The following is a 16,922-nucleotide window of genomic DNA, read 5'->3' as shown; positions in this document are numbered from 1 at the left end:
AAGGTTGTCCGTGTCCAAACACAATCAGCCAAAAAACTGTTTATTAATGCTGTGGAAATGATGAGCTGCAAAGATGTCCTGGATTATTAGTATCGAACTCAAAAAATCTAATAATTGACTCAATGGGAAGACAGCCATATACATTCTGCTCTTGCATTCAAACTTTGTCATTCCTGCATAGTATACAATAAGTGATTCATTTAAGATTCAAACAATATTAGGACATTTTATTTGAAAGGTGCATTTCATACATAAGGCACTTCACAACTGAAATGTTTAAAAATCAACAGTAAAAATATTAAATATACTAAACAAAACATTTAACAACATGAAATCAACAAATGATTAAAATCTCCCACTGGCATAAGCAGTAGAGAAAAAAGATCTTGATCAAATCGAAGCAACAACTAATTCACTCATCCCTGCATCCATTCAGTGATAGAAACGGCTAAGAACCATTAATATATGGTTTTGTTTTTATTTCAGGCTTATTAATATTAACCTGTGTTAATATCTGTTAACAGCAGATGGCACACTGACCATTGGATCCTTTAGCCCTGGTGTTGCCAAGTGGAGGAGGTGGGCTTTAGAATTACCATAAAAGTAGAAAGCGGCGTTGCCAGATTGGGCTCTTCACCGCCATGTGCGCTTAGTTTTAAACTCCGTTTTCGATGCGAAGAACTCAAACGTGTTTGTTACACGGCTGTATTTTAAATGTTTTCACCTATAGTCTGAAGTGAGTGGATTATTATTTTTTTTTATAGAGTGTTGCGGGTTTTTTTTTTTTGTTTTTTGGGTGGGAAGTATAAGCTTTATCTGGCAACACTGGCGGGTATCCGCTGCGTTAAACCCGGTCACCTCTCCTCCTCTCACACCGCCAACCTCAGCCTTTACTGGAACTTTCAACGCGTTTTGGTTCAATCTGATCATCAGGATCGAAATCCACTACTTTCCTCAAGTTTTGCTCGTTTTTGCTGGACTTCCGCATGTCATCTGCTGCTGATCAGTAAACCAGTGAAGACGACTCCTTCCATAAGACCAGGAATGGACCAGTAAGGCTTATTATTAGATTAGCTGCAGGTTTATTATTATTATTTTAACTATTTGGTTTATTTCTCTGCTTGATGCACTAAAATGGGCAGAAACTTCCGTCGCTGCATAACTTTGTGAGGAAAGCGATCCGTCGTCTCTTTGTGATTTATTAGCTGAAGATGGCATCAAAGCAGTCATGGAGCATCTTCATCAAAGCAGCGTCTTTGTTCTCACTGATCCTGTGCAGCTCTGTGGCTGATGATGTTACAGAGGAGCACAGCTTCAACTCTGAGGTAACCCTGCTCTACTATCAATGTAGTGGAGGTACATTTGTCTTTATTATTCAATTTAAAAAAAATAAAATAAAAAATACTGTTATATCATTCAATATAATATATAAGGAAAAAAAAGTATTTGAGACCCAAAAATTACATTTGAACACTTTTTTTCTGTTATTGAAAATGTTTTTTTGATTGAAAAATTGTATTTTTTTTTAAAATTTTGTTTGCATTTGAACACTTTTTCTTTAATTGACAATATTAATTTTTGATCGAAGTAAACCTTTTTTTATTGAAAAGGTTTTGTTTTTTTTGTTTTATTTTTATTATTGAATAATAAAAACAAATCTACCTCCATACAAGTGTCCAATGAGACCCATCACTGTCAAAAGCAGCTTGTAAACATGAGGTGGAATGTTAAGTAACTTTTACACTAGTGTGTGTGTGTCCAAATAACAACACTGCACATATGGCAGACACATGGACACCTTTCTTAAAAACACCTTTCGTAATGTTTTTAATTTAAAGCAGACACTCAGTGAAACACAGTGGGTCAGTAATTCTAAAGGTGGGATAATATATCGTACACGATATTGCGATTGTTATGGTTTTGGTTTGTTTAATTTTTTTGAATGAAGCTGAATAGGTCAAACCCACAGTATTTCCAGTCAAACAAAAGCATGATTATTTTTCCCACAGAAATTTTTATTTTTTTTAATTTTTTGTCCTTTTCCCAAAATAACATTGTTTTGTTTATATTGCACACATGGACACCTTTCGTAAAAAAAAAAAAAAATGTTTTAAATTAAAAGCAGATGCAACATTTTTTTAAACAAGTTTTAAACTTATTTTAAATAAGAGTGACCTAAAACAAATTTTGAAAGTTCTTTTTTTTTATATATATATAATTTCTTATTTTAAATGGCATAATCAACTACGGTATATACAATGGGTTAATCATTTTACAGGTGGGACGATATATCATGGGACAAGATATCGCGATTGTCATGGTTATATATCACCAGATTGTTTTTGTTATCTTAAGTTGTAAAGCTCATACCCACAGTAAATATTTCCAATCATATAAAAGCATGATTATTTTTGTCAGCTGAAACTTTATTTTGTTTTTTTTTCTCCTTTTCCCAGAATATGGTATCACAAGCCCATCATCGTCTATCGTAACATATCGTGAACCCATTGTATCGTCCCAACTCTAATCCATTCATATGTCAAAGCTGATAGATAAGCCTCCAACCATTGAATACACAGATGTTGCAGAGCTTTAGTACCATTTGTGATGTTTCTGTATCACAATCATCCACTCAACATGTAGGATTATATCATTAGTCATGACATATATAAGTAAGTTCATTTGTGCACGTGTGTTAATTGTGTTAATGCCTTTTTATGAAGTGGCTTTTTTAATAATAAAAGTATATATTGGATGGTGGTGAAGAAGCTGAGTTTCCATGCAGTCCACGTACAGTGGGGGGGGGGGGGCACAGATGTAGCATCTCTCCACCAGATAAGAAATGTGCGGCTGCGTTAATGCAAACGATCAAATAACTATTGTTATTGATGTTTTAGTAAATATAATCCTAAGTTATTGCTTTGGGCTAAAGCATCTTGTGTTTTTTTTTTTAACGTCCAGGTTGTAATAAAATATTCTGTTTATAATGTAAGGAAACACATTTTATTGTTAAGAATGAAAACTTTCACACAAGCACAATGACAACAGAAGTAATGCAACCTGCTTAGCTGTGCAAAACAGTGAGATTCCTTTGTACTGAGTGCATGCATGAGCGTGTATTCACTCACTCATACTGTACAGACATCAAAGGAAAAGGTCAAGTCGCAGCTGTGTGACACGGCCTGCGTTACTGGCTCGAAAGTAGATCCAAACACTTGCCAGACAATTTTTTTTGCTGATCTTTCTCTTTGTAACCTGACAACGTGGTTCTTTGTGATCATTTCTACTGCTGGCAAACACGAACCAAGGACGTAAAAACACATGTCACTTGTGTGTCAGCCAGGGGTTTATGTGTGTTTATTATGTACTGACATGCAGTGGAATTATTGTATGTATAAAAACCATCTGGTGTTAAATGCAGGTTCAAGTCCTCAGACAGTGACTTGTTCCTCAAATACCTTCACATTGTGTCGTTCCCAACAGATGTAACCGTCATACTGCTGAATGTACACACCACCTGCTGCTGACTGATTAAATAGAGCCATGTCAATAAGCAGAAGCCCATCTGGCTTTTTACTTTGTGTCTGACAGGCATGGCTTCGAAGGTTTGGCTACCTGTCCCAGGCCAGCGGGCAGATGTCCACGATGCAGTCGGCTCAGATCCTGTCCAAAGCCATTAGTGACATGCAGCAGTTCTATGGGCTGGATGTGACGGGCCAGATGGATGCAGCTACCATCACGTGAGCTGCAGTTTTTTTCTGTTTTGCAACAAAACACACAAAACGCCAACTGAGTCAAGGGGTTTTATTGGGGCTATTTTGTGTTTGCATTATATACCGTGCTAGCATTCGAACAAATGATCGCTGTCCACGCTCGAAGAATGTAGGGTAATAAACCTGCCTCGTAAATATGGCAGCCTGGAGTAGATACTGTAGCTTTACAGCACTGGATTCTCCCTAATGATGACATTATTTATCATTTGATCTTGTAACCAGTTTGTGCTGGACCTGTGCCCACTGTTATGATGATAACATTCAATTTCATTGTGTTCGTATCACCTCAATACAATCTTTAAGAAATGTCACGGTGAGTCCGATTCTTACAATTCCCTCTAACGTATTGATTCCCAATCGTTTTTGTTCCGTGGACCTCCTTCGCATTTTTGTCAAATCATGTGTACCCACTCTTCATGTCATAAGTACCCTCTCCAGAATTTTAATTGCTTTTTATTTGTGGAACAGGAGGCCTTGGTTCCCTAAGACTTAATCTACCAATCCAAAACAATGAGTGGAATTTAGATAAACTACTACTTTTATGTGATTACTTCAGTAGTAAGTTCATACAGTCTCTTTTGTAAAAACGTAGCTAATTATTGTCTCCTATTGTCGGAAGTGTGATAAAATGGCCTCCACAGCATAAATTAATCATCTTTCAATAAATTACAAGAAAATATAGTATTTTAATGAGCAATAGTACTGTTAGATGGAGGTGAATTTCTCCCAAAAATAGCCTAAAAAAGAGCTTGGAATGTTTTCTGATTATTTTTAGATTAGTTGTTAAATCTTTTCGAGTACGCCCTGCAATGTCCTCTTGTTCCCCTAGGGGTACACGTACCCCTGTTTGGGAACCACTGCTCTAATGTTTTGTCGGTTCAAAGTAAAACATGTGGAATAACTATAAAGAAAAAAGTGTTGTGTATTTTCAGTTTTTTTATCTGATTAATTTGCAAATTATTGTTATTACTCTTATTACAGCATTTTTGTTATAATTATGTATGTTTTCTGTTTGTTAGTTTCTTTCTTTCATGTTTATTCTTTTAATTTGTAATATTTCTTGAGCCTCTGTAACACAATTAATTTCCCCCTAGGATGAATAAAGTATTTCGAATTAAAAAATTTTTGTCAAACCTTCATGGTTAAATGTCGCAACTTACTGTAATTTGTGAATATTTGTGACTTGGTGTGTGCAGGGCCATGCGAAGGCCCCGCTGTGGTCTTCCTGATAGAAAACCAGAGGAGTTGGTTGACGGAGCAAGAAACAAACGTTATGCAGTTACTGGGCAGCAGTGGAATAAAGAGCGCATCACCTACAGGTTTACAGCATCACAAAAACAGGGATTTATGGCTTTCCAACGTGGTCTAAGTTTGACTGTCTTGTCGCTGCAGTATCATGGACCAAAACATCCCGTCCTCGCTGGGTGACGAGCGGACGTACAACGCCATCCGTAAAGCTTTTAACATGTGGAGAAAAGTCACACCACTCAACTTCGAGGAGGTGCCAGCAGAGAACAACTCCAACGGCAGCCAGGAAAGTGTCGCTGACATCCTGCTCCTGTTTGCCTCTGGTTTCCATGGTGATATGTCCTTGTTTGACGGGGAAGGCGGCTCTCTGGCCCACGCCTACTACCCCGGACCAGGAATAGGTGGAGATACACACTTTGATGCAGATGAGCCCTGGACATTGGACAACGAAAATACAAAAGGTCTGAAGATGAGTTTTGTTTTTACTTGTTTAAAACTTTCATTTGATAGTTTTCTGTACTTTGTACAAACGGGACTTATGACTTATATCTCATAAATATTGATCAGTCAGTTTGTAGGTGAAAATGCATACTGTATGTACAAATTGTATGAAATAATAATAATCTTTGGTCCTGTAGGTATAGATCTTTTTCTGGTTGCTGTCCATGAGCTTGGTCATGCTCTAGGACTGGAACATTCTGATAATCCCAGTGCAACAATGGCTCCTTTCTACCAGTGGACTCACACCAACAACTTTACTCTCCATGAAGATGACATTAAAGGAATACAACACATCTACGGTGAGAAGCAAGCTCAATATTTTACCATCTAATTTTCATCCTTAAGAATACAAGGCACTCATTATTATGTGTTTGCCCTTAGCCCTCGTTCTTGGCTTTGAGGAGCTAACTTTTTTACAAGGACACATTAATTATCTCACAGTACAACAGTAAAACTAACTGTTTTTATTACACCACACACAAACATCCATCCCTTGGGTGGTTTGGTGAACGGCTGGGTGAGATGTCTCACATTCATGCTGCCATGAATTGGTGTGGGGGTAACCTCCCCCCTCTGCTTCACCGATCCCTCCAACATGTGGTCCATCCTGGTGGTGCAGATGTGCCCAGTGGGGTGGTGGGCCTTTTGGGCTGTGGTGGGGGCTTTGATGGGTGTTTGTGCAGCCATGGCTTGCCCTGTTTAGTGGACAGTTAGGGCACCTGGTGTGTGTGTGTGTGTGTGTGTGTGTGTGTGTGTGTGTGTGTGTGCGTGTGCGTGTGCGTGTGCGTGTGCGTGTGCGTGTGCGTGTGCGTGTGTGTGGGGCCTGGTTGGGTACCTTGCAGTGTCTTCTAGGCGCTCTGAGAGCTTGTTTTCATTCCAGGTTGGGTTGCCGTTAGGGCTCCGTCTGGGGTACAGGTGGGCTGGGTGGACTGTGAATGGGCGCGCTTGAGACCTCGGCCCTGTAAGTAGGCTTGGGTTCCCTGAGGTGGTTGAGTGGGTGCCTCTGTGTGTACTGGGTTAAGGCTACTGGTAAGGTGGTGTGGTTTTGGTCCCCGTGGGACTCCCATACAAGCAGTTCATTCCAGACTCCATCACTTCTAATATATGGGTCAGCTTTTCTCGTACTTACTGTGACTAACTATTGTTCTGTGAGTAACATCACTTCATCAAGTATTTTCTGGTATTCCACACAACAAAATATATAATACTGACCTTCACAATAGGGAATTCAGTTTATAACCAGCCTTTTTCCCCTCACCTATCCTTCTGTTGTTACGTTTTTTTCATCTAAATATAGGGTGCAGCTCTTGTGGCGACCCACATGGAATTTCTTGGACGTGATGAAACTGAAATGAAATTTCGTTGCTCTGTAACGTGTGCAATGACAAATAAAGCTATTCATTCATAATACAAGTATGTATGATTTCTACTGATATTGTATCAGATCAATATTTGTATCAACTAATGTGTGAGGTTGCATCGATCAGAAGTGAAAAAGTTGTCATGGTCATGGCTAGGAGCAACACATTACACCAACACAATACAGTAATAAAGTCTACCATACCCATACAGTTGTTAAAAGATTACACCTCCAGTTGTTTTGGCTATAATAATCATTTTAGAGAGAAGATTACTAGATTAAATGTTATATTGCGGTCCTATCAAACTTCTTTCACATCTGTATATCAACAGTAGGCGTGTAGTGAGGCTTTGTTCACAGAAACATCTGCTGCAGACACACACAGTAGTGGACAATAATTGTGTGCATGTCACGCATGCCATTACAATGTTATCATCTTTTTCCAAGTCAATGGAGGTCATTGTTTATTATATAATAGTGGACTCTTATGTGCCTGCACGTCGATTAGTGAAGGCAAAGTGTGGTTGAATGAATTTTAATGCTGGTAGTTCATCTGTGGCCTTTTGTTCCCTGAATTTCTCACGTCTAATGATTATTTTTTTTATTTTAATAAGAGATAGCGGTTTAGTTTCTTATGTGCCATACCAGTCACATCTCTGGTATTACATGAAGGTTAAAAGATCTGATTCACTTTAAGAATGTTGGCTAAAGCTTTAGTCTTTCCAACATTCTTCTACTTTCCCGGAATTCTGGTAGATTGATACTCCCAGGCTTCAAGATGCTCCAAAGTAAACTGTAGCTCTGCCAAACTAGATATTTGAAAATAAGATCCTCTTGGTTTGTTGGCCTCGAACACAGTGAGATGAATGTTTTGTGTGAAATTATACAGTAGCTCGTTCGATTCAACAACACTAAAAGGCCTAAAAGGCGTTCAAGGCAAACTCAAACTTTCCACTAAACAAAGAAATGATGCCTTAGTGACGGACGAAATCAGTGTAAACTTTGTCCGTAGGAATAAATATTTGGGATCTTTTGTTGATGTTTTTGTGCATTTGGCAAAGCAACTTTGCAGTTTTTGGACTCTAAGGTCTTTTTTTTTTTTTTTTTTTTTTTCTCCACATTCCTGAACTGACACTGTTTTCTTAGATAAAAGACATTGACTGTATTTGGTCATGGGCGTCTTTGTGTTTTTTATTGTGAGATAAGCACTTTGACACTTTTAAAGGTTTACAGAAAAACATTTAACTATACAGTTAACAGTGGAACAGATGTTAACAAATCTTTTCAGTTTGAAGATTGTGGCTTGAAATCCTAGCTGGGCGTTATCTTTTGGAAAGGGTGTTGCATGTTGTCTTTTAATGAAGATTATTATTATATATATTTTTTTTTTGATAAATTACAGCCTGAAAACAATATGATAATAATATAATACATGTTTCTAGGAAGGAGGAATCATGAAAAAGCAACAATGCGCTCCCCATATGCATTTGTATTACTTGGACATTTCAGGTTAACGGTCTGTCCTGTAGCAAAAACTGACAGATTCTATTGTATGTTCAGATAGAACAATGTCTTAATACTGTGGACAGCTTAGTCCCATTGATCATTCCTTTTCTATTGCATCACATATGGTGGCTGTGTTTGCATGTGTTTACTCCTGGTTGTATTAGCTGTGTTTGAATGGAGACATAGAAAACTTTTAGGACAGCAGCATTCTGGCCTTGAATGAAAAAACTTAGCAGTTCATCGTGGAGCCAAACACCTCAGCGTAACTTCTAAGGACAAGGCTGATAATATTAACCAGTGGATCACACTGGAGTGGCTGATTTGTGGAGCTTTTGTATCTTAAAGTAATTTACACAAAGCAGAAATGAACAAGACAGAAGTTTAAAATGTTAAATGGTAGAAGTGTAATAAATCATCAATTTGAATCAATGTATCGATTGGTTAAGCAACGATCCAGTCCAACTGATGGACATTCATACCATCAATAAATATTGTTGGTGAATGTTTAAAAGTGTTCATTTAAATGTTTCAGCAAAAACATTGTCAAAGCATCAACATTCCTTGGTATTTTTGTGTCGCTGACATAGTGGGTTGCCCAATAACCGAAGGGTTGGGGTTCGAATCCAGCTAAATCCAAGTCATTGTTGTTGTGTCCTTGGGCAAGGCACTTTACCCATGTTGCCTTGTATGAATGGGTATGAATTGTGCATGAATGTCAGAGGGGCCGTAGGCGCGAAATTGCCGCCACATTATGCCCCAGGGCAGCTGTGGCTACATTGTAGCTTACCCCCACCTGTATGAATGATGTGAGTGACTGGTGTGAATGAATAATGGTTTCTGCGTTATATAAATTCAAGCCATTATTATTTTACCGACATAAGATAATAGTGCAGATAGACATTTGTGGGACAGATATATATTAGAAAAACACAACAACGACATAAAAAACACAAATGAATGTAAATACATTAGGGTCTTAAATCAATCAAAGGCCCATAAATCCAATCAAATCTCAATTTAGTCGCAACAGACTTTGTGATATCGGAAAATTGATTGATTAATTGATTTCATATACTATCGTCATGAAAGACTTACATCCCTATTTAAATGGTTGGTTCTGTTTTCTTGATAACTTTAAAAGAGAAAGCTTGTATTACAGTTTGATTTTGCTGAGCCGTTCAAACTGGTGGCCCGGGGGCCACATGTGGCCCTCGGTGTAATTTTGTGCTCCCCAAAACAAATCCCCAAAAGATGTATTTCAAGAAGTTGGAAGGAATATACAGTAATACACAAAATAACTCCCAAAATACAAAAATCGACAGCAAAATGCATAAAGTACACAAAAAATTCCAAAAATACACAAAATGACTCATAAAACACAAAATGACAACACTGATATTGGAAATATCACCAGTGAAGGTTTAGTTAACAGAAAGTCTCTTCTCCTTTCCAAAAAATAAAACTCAGCTGAATAAGTATCAGACAAAAGTGTCTCTGTAGTGACAAACATTTCACTGTGTTGCAAAGTCACCACACTGTTTGAAGACACCAAGGCCTTACTGGAAAATGCTGAAGTAAAGTAAATAACCAAGAACTGGGTTACCTTCTACCTACAATTTAATATAAAGCAGATGTTCCCCTATGTAGTGATGTGATCGCAGTGTGACTGACCGACAGTGACTTCCATATATCCATAGCAGTATTTTTGGCTCTCAGTAATTTAATACTTCTTCTAACCCATCAGCTGTCCATACATATTGCGTAACCAGCCTCGTTTGTTTTCTTCCCCTAGCAACCAGCAAAGCCTATTTTTTCAAAGAGCAGCAGCAGCAGCAGCACATTGGCTGTTCTTTTTTTCCCCAGCATATAAACTTAACATTTGATTAAAAGAAAAAAACTGCACAGTTTAATCATAAAATGACTGATTGATGTCATACAGCAACAGTTTGCAGAGATTTGCTGAGATGGAAGTATAACTATCTCATCTTTCTTACAAATGTCTCTTTATTTTCTCTTTCAAAGGTCCTCCCATCTCTCCCACTTCATCCCCCAATGATGACCCCACTGCTTTTCCTCCCATTGATGATGAACCAACTTCCTCTTCTCCATCCATTCCTTTTCCCAATACTCTCAACCCAGTTCACCCAGCTCAACCTGAACCACGACCAAACCCAACCACACCTGTGACCCGTACCACTTCCATTGCAACTGTCGCACCAACTGTTAGGAGAGAAGCGCCCCCTCCTCCACCTCCTCCTAGGCCTCCCAAGCAGCCGGACAACCAGCCCCCCAACATCTGTGATGGGGACTTTGACACAGTGACCATGCTGAGGGGGGAAATGTTTGTATTCAAGGTTAGACAACGTAGCATTCACATTTAGCACATTCATCATCATTGCTACCTCTAATGATACTGTAAGTCTTTGGCCCACTGATAAACTAGCCTCCTCCCCAAGAGCAGAGATAATCTTACAATATCAGATCTAATGACTACATAGACAATTCATCACTTTATCAATACTGGGCCTTTGGCTGATGGTTATTTATTCATCAGCAATTCAACACCATTGACTATGGAAGGTACCCATTAAAAATCAACACACTTTCAAATCAAATCAATCTTTATTTGTATAGAGTACATAGTGTAACTCAAAGTGCTTAACATAGTTACCTTAGATACGTTTTTTTGTATAACCACTCACTCCTTCCCTCTGTTCATGGCCTCTACCATTATACTTAAGCTGGGTGCTGTTAACCTTGCCTGCAAGATGGATTCTCACAAACACCAGAATCCATCTTGTACTGTTCCTGCCTTTGCCTTTCGAAACTGAACCGAAACGGTTTGAACCAATCATGAGGCAGTGTAATGGTTTAGGAACTAGCTGGGCTACCGCTATTAGCATAGCTCAGCATCAAAATAGAAAGATGTCGACGCATATTACCTGATAAATTGACAGAGTAGAACACAAATCAATACAATGAATAAGTCATTGAAAAGCTAAGTTGAACAGTTGGGTCTTGAGCCTGTTTTTTAAAAAATGAACGTTCTCTGCAGTGCTGTGAGACTGTTTCACAGACGGGGGCCCTAAAACTGGAACAACGCCTCACCGTGAGTGTGTGTCCTGACTTTAGGGATTATTCAAAGGCCAGGGCCAGAGGACCTCAGGGCCTGGAAAGACTCATATGGTAAAAGCAAATGTGAAAGATAAGAAGGCCCAAGACCATTCAGACCCTTTATAAACCAGGAAGAGAACCTTAAAATCGATCTTGAAACACAAGGGGAGCCAATGCAGCGATTCTAAAATGGGTGTAATGTGTTCCCGCCTTCTGGTCTTCGTCAGGACACGTCATGGAAAAGATGCAAACTCTGCACTCAACCCTGATTCATAGCAGTGCTGCCAAGTGGCTCAGCCCTGTGTCAATTTATGATGAAATATTTTCTCATGCAATTTGCACAAATTTGTGTCTGCTGACTGTCTTTGTTTTGTTTGCTTTTAAAGGGTCGTTGGTTTTGGCGGGTGCGGAGGAACAGAGTGCTAGATAACTACCCAATGCCTATCTCGGTCTTCTGGCATGGTCTCCCCAATGACATTGATGCAGCCTATGAGCGCCACGATGGGAAATTTGTCTTTTTTAAAGGTACTGATTTTTATTAAGTGTAACAAGCGTCACACTGAGACTCATGCTGCGTAGAAATGGCATGTTTCTATAAAACTGCCATGTGGGATAACAGTAAAGCCATAGATTTGCTTCAGGGCACAACACCTAGAACATTTCCTCCTTTCACTTTTACAAAGTGTAGGAATGCACTCTATTAACATAAAAGCAGCAGTGAAGCACTACCATGCTTTAAGTTAAACTGGTCCCAGTAAGAAGAAACCATATGGAATCTAGATTTACAGATAAAGAAGTTATGGTTTTATGTCACAAATACAAGCAGTGGAACAACATGGTAACAATAGGGCTGCACAGAAAGAAAGAGAGTATTGTAGGTATGACTGTGTCATAATAAAGTGTGTGTAATAAAGTGTATTTATGGGTTCACTGGGTCTGTTGAAAGAGGTCCGTGCAGCGAGGCAGCTGCTGCTGGCTCACTTTTGCTCCACTCAGCTGAGCCTCACTTGGCCTCCTGAGCGCGGTTGCGTCAGCCTTCTCTGCTCTTTTCTGACCCAGATGTTACACAGTTGTCAGGCTGCGCTGAGACCATATGGTGATTTGCCATGCATTTTTGGCATTACATTATTGAGCGATTGATTGCACAGATGCTGCCATCAATTACCACTGTTGATATGCGTGTCTTATTCTTTCATACTTATGGTCACAGCTTTGAAGGGTTCAACCAACGTGTGTGTCTTTTTCAAAGAAATCTAAACTGTTGAAGTGTTCACACAGTTTTTGATGGGGTACGCCCTTCAGCACTTCTGCTCTACTCTGGCAGATTATTTGGAAAGTTTCTGTAAGTGTGCCCAGAGGTATAGTTGGCTCATATGCTGGAAATTCCCTGAAAAATGAGTGTCGTGCCAACCATTTCTAACCTCCCTATCCTTTCAAAGTTACATATGGAGAAAATCAAACTACACCATGACACATACCATTACCACATGTTACACTCTTTAATTGCTTTACATCTGCCACCACTTTATCTCTCAGCTATTCATCCTTCCCATTTGTCCTTGTGTATCCCTTTTCTCTGCTTAGTAATAAACAGCATTGGTGCGGTAATTTGGAAATCTTGGCCTCTTCAGAGAATTAATATCTCCCTCTTCCATGCAGATGACAGATACTGGGTGTTCAGAGAGGCTGATGTTCTCCCGGGGTACCCACAACCTTTATATGAATATGGGCAAGGAGTTCCGCCACACAAGATTGACCTGGCAATCTGGTGGGAGCCCAATGGATACACATACTTCTTCTCTGAGGACAGGTATGAAAATGTCTGAGCTTTGAATGTCTGATCCATGACCGTTTAACATTTTCAAATATCCTTTCTGTGAAGGTACTGGCGATTTAATGAAGAGACCCGCAGTACAGACCGGGATTTTCCCAAACCAATAAGCAGATGGGGCGCTATACCTCCCTCTCCCAAAGGAGCTTTCCTCAGTGAAGATAGCGGTAACTAATGACCTAATATTGAATATTTGCCACATTTATTTTAAAGCTCTCCATTTGTTAGTATTTGAGGTTTATTTTCCCAAACTCGCTTGTTTTCCAGAGTTTTAGCCTCTGAAAAGTCACTTTTTGAGCAACTCTACACAAACAGGCTGATTTGCAGCCTACTTATGCATATTCATGAGTGGCTATAGACAAAAAAAAATGCTTTTAATGAAAAAAAAGTACTTGTTTTTGTTTTTGGCATGTTGAAGTAAAACCATGAGAGGAAGCGAACTAGTAATATTGTTATTGCCATCGACCAATCAGCAAAGAGTTGCAACCGCGTGGAAGACTTTTGAGCTTTTTAATTCGTTTATATTGCAAGCGCTACTATGGCAACTGTTGTGATTGACAGCTCACAGTCCACAGAGATCATGCTGCTGCTTTCAGGGTCTTTTCTGTCAGTGACAACAGCCGTGAATTTTTTAATAAATGGGACAAACGGTACTGAGCTTGTGAAAAACCTGGAAAAATCAATGATTTTGGGGAAATCGACATGACACGGGACTTAACTCTGAAAACCGGGACTGTCCCAGGTAAATCGGGATGTCTGGTCACCCTACGTTAGACGAGAAATGTAGCAAATTCTCAAATAAATCCATAGGTGGTGATTTTTTTTTACTTACAAACCGTAAGGGAACATCGAACACTGTCAGACTTTTGCCGATTTGGCTGATGAAATACTCTTCCATCTTTCTTCTGTGCAGCTTACACTTATTTCTACAAAGGAGCTAATTACTGGAGGTTTAACAACCAAAAAACCGAAGCGGATAAAGGCTATCCTCGCTCCATCCTTAAGGACTTCATGGGCTGCGTGGACGCACCAGATCCAAAACCCGACACAGACCAGGATCCCAAAGTCGTACCAGTCAACCCGTCTGACAAAGACCGGACCGAGCACAAGGAGCCAGACAAGGGTCAGGACAAAGACACAAACTCAGGAGAGGATGGAACCACTAAGCCAGACGGCACAGAGAAGGAGAAGGGGGAGGACAAAGAGGTGAATGTGGTCGTGACGGTGGCTGACAACGAATCAAAGATCATGACCCTGGTCATGGTGACGGTTCCGCTGGTGCTCATTTTGTGTATCCTCGTCTTGATTTACGCCATCCTGAGGACTCTGCAGAAGAAAGAGACACCGAGGGCTTTGGTGCACTGCAAGCGTTCACTACAGGACTGGGTGTGAGGAGTACTGTAGAATGAGGGAGATCATGAGGTGCATCCAGGCCTTAAAAGTTTGTTACACAGTGTTGTAGAAGGAAACTTTGACTCAGTGCTGGAGTTCTGAAAAAAATAATGAATCATCTTTAAGTTTAGGATATCCTGTTCTGAGGGATTAACACATACTACTAATAGTAATGCCAGCACCTGTAGAGCCACATGGTCCTTATTCTGACCTTGAATTACACTTTGCCAAATGTTTCTCTCATGTGCCTTTTAAATATTTTTACACAAGGGTATTGTTTCTACCATTTTTTAAAACTCCAACTTGTTTACAACACAATGTACCCCAACCCACTACGGGTGAAACTACCCACTTCTATGACTTCTGAGTGCACAGAGGAGTGTTTTAAACGTGGTATTAATGCAGACGAAGTCAGTAGGGCACATAACAGTGTACATACAAAATGCATGAGCACTTATGTCGTACTCATGAGCTCTTTTTCTCTCCGTCTTTACTTTGTGATCATCTTTTTAGTTATTATCGGTGAAAATCCAAATTCATTCTGCTGATTAAATCTTCAGATACGAGCAGGCAAAACACGTCCTCCAACCCCGACGAGTGAAGGAATGCCAGACAGCTGCGCATCCATGACCACCCTTTCCCCCCTCCCCCCAAACGCACATACTTGCATACACTCAACAACATCACATGTTTCGACAAAATGGGGGGGGGGGAAATATTTGGTTTCCGCACACACAATTGTTCAGTAACCATTCAAGCTGCACCTCTACAGACATAATCCCACTGCAGACTTCTTGATGTATGACTGATGCCAAGTCGGAAGAGAGAGAAACTAGAAGTGCTGTGATAAATCTCCAAATATCGCAGTTAGTCTGTGAAGAAAGAAGAAGAAGCAACAGTATCCCTCTCCCAGCCCGTCTTCTGTCTTTTATGCTTAAGATAAACATATTCAAAGCTTATTAAGTCCTGGAGCCTGGAGGATTGAGGAGAGAGGGTCTGGGTCTGGTTTCTATTAAGCACACATGTTGCTGATTTAGTACTGTCATGCCTGGAAGCAGGAGGGTGGGAGGGGACTTGGCAGGGGAAAATGCAAAAAGAGTTATTTTTCAAAAGAGTAGCAGTGAGCGAAAAGAAAATGGAGGAACAAGATATTAGGTGAGGAAGAAACTAGGGTAGAGGACGAGGGTGACGTGTTAGGGCTTTCTTTCCAGTATTTAGTGGAAAAGTAGAACTAAGGAAGAGAAAGAGGAAGGTTAAAAGGATATTGGGGAGGGGCGATGCTGGCATTGTGCCTCCTGACCTACATTAAGCCACTGAGTCCTTCTCTCCTCTCTTCAGCTTCCTTTGTTTCCCTCTGCATGTCAGCGCGGGATGACCTTCACTGCAAATGGCCATTTCCTCGCTTCTTATGCCATTGCCTTACTTTTATCTATGTGCACCAAGTGTTTTCCTTTTCTTCCACTTTGTCTTGCTAAAAAAGTTTGCTGAGAAGTACGTCAGCTGCTTTAAAATGTTTTGCCTTGTGTGTGTTTTTTCTGTTGAGTCTCCCACTATGTTTCTGTTAATCAGTCTTTACCCTACGCGCACGCGCGTGTGTGTTTGTGAAGCCACTTCAATAGTTTTTCTACAATCATTAGCTTTTCCTTTATCTGTTTATTTGTACCTTTTTCCCCTGTGAGTTGCATACTTGTTTTTCTATAAACAGCATGGGAGATCTTTTTGCACTTTCTTATGCACCAATTGTAGTTTTGTACATTTTGTTTTTCCAAGTATTCTGTAAGAACTGCAGTATATTTTTATGACGTTGTTGATGCATGCAGGGCATGTTGTGTAAAGCCTCTACACTCCCCGTGTAGGGCACATTACAAGTTTAACAATAAAACTTTCAACTGAAAACAAGCGCCAAGTCTCGCTTTCCTGCAGTTCTGAATCTATAAAATCATTTTGTTGCTTTATCAAAACCTGGAGTCCTTATTTTGTCTTTCTTTGAAAAATTGTTTTTTTTCTTCTGTCTTCTAATAAAAAACGGCCGTGTGGGTGGTGGTAATAAAAACAAACGAAAGAAATAAAAGTCTATAAGCTATACTATATGGGTTAATTTGCCTTTGACAATATATGCAGACCAAGAATAATGTACATTTATCAAAATTTTCATTCACGTCATTATTTTTTATGGTTGGTATTTTGCATTTTACAA

General features: G+C 39.6%; 1 protein-coding gene across 3 annotated transcripts; it reads left to right on the top strand.

The window, feature by feature from the left end:
- Positions 1 to 832: 832 nt before the first annotated feature.
- LOC114465476 (matrix metalloproteinase-15-like) lies at positions 833 to 16,624 on the top strand. 3 transcript variants are annotated; one of them, XM_028450511.1, is made up of 11 exons: positions 833 to 1,052; positions 1,206 to 1,325; positions 3,592 to 3,740; positions 4,970 to 5,092; positions 5,166 to 5,482; positions 5,660 to 5,821; positions 10,411 to 10,742; positions 11,889 to 12,027; positions 13,162 to 13,312; positions 13,385 to 13,500; positions 14,247 to 14,725. In XM_028450511.1, exons 2-11 carry the CDS (start codon positions 1,212 to 1,214, stop codon positions 14,723 to 14,725), a joined length of 2,082 nt encoding a protein of 693 aa, XP_028306312.1. In that variant the 5' UTR covers positions 833 to 1,052; positions 1,206 to 1,211. The 3 variants fall into 3 exon arrangements, with proteins under 3 accessions (XP_028306312.1, XP_028306310.1, XP_028306311.1); XM_028450509.1 differs by having other exon boundaries at positions 1,143 to 1,325; XM_028450510.1 differs by having other exon boundaries at positions 834 to 1,325; positions 14,247 to 16,624.
- The last annotated feature ends 298 nt before the right edge of the window (positions 16,625 to 16,922 follow it).

The sequence above is a fragment of the Gouania willdenowi genome, chromosome 6, assembly GCF_900634775.1.
Source record: "Gouania willdenowi chromosome 6, fGouWil2.1, whole genome shotgun sequence".
In the NCBI taxonomy this organism is placed as follows: domain Eukaryota; kingdom Metazoa; phylum Chordata; class Actinopteri; order Blenniiformes; family Gobiesocidae; genus Gouania; species Gouania willdenowi.
This window is presented reverse-complemented; position numbering and strand designations above follow the sequence as displayed.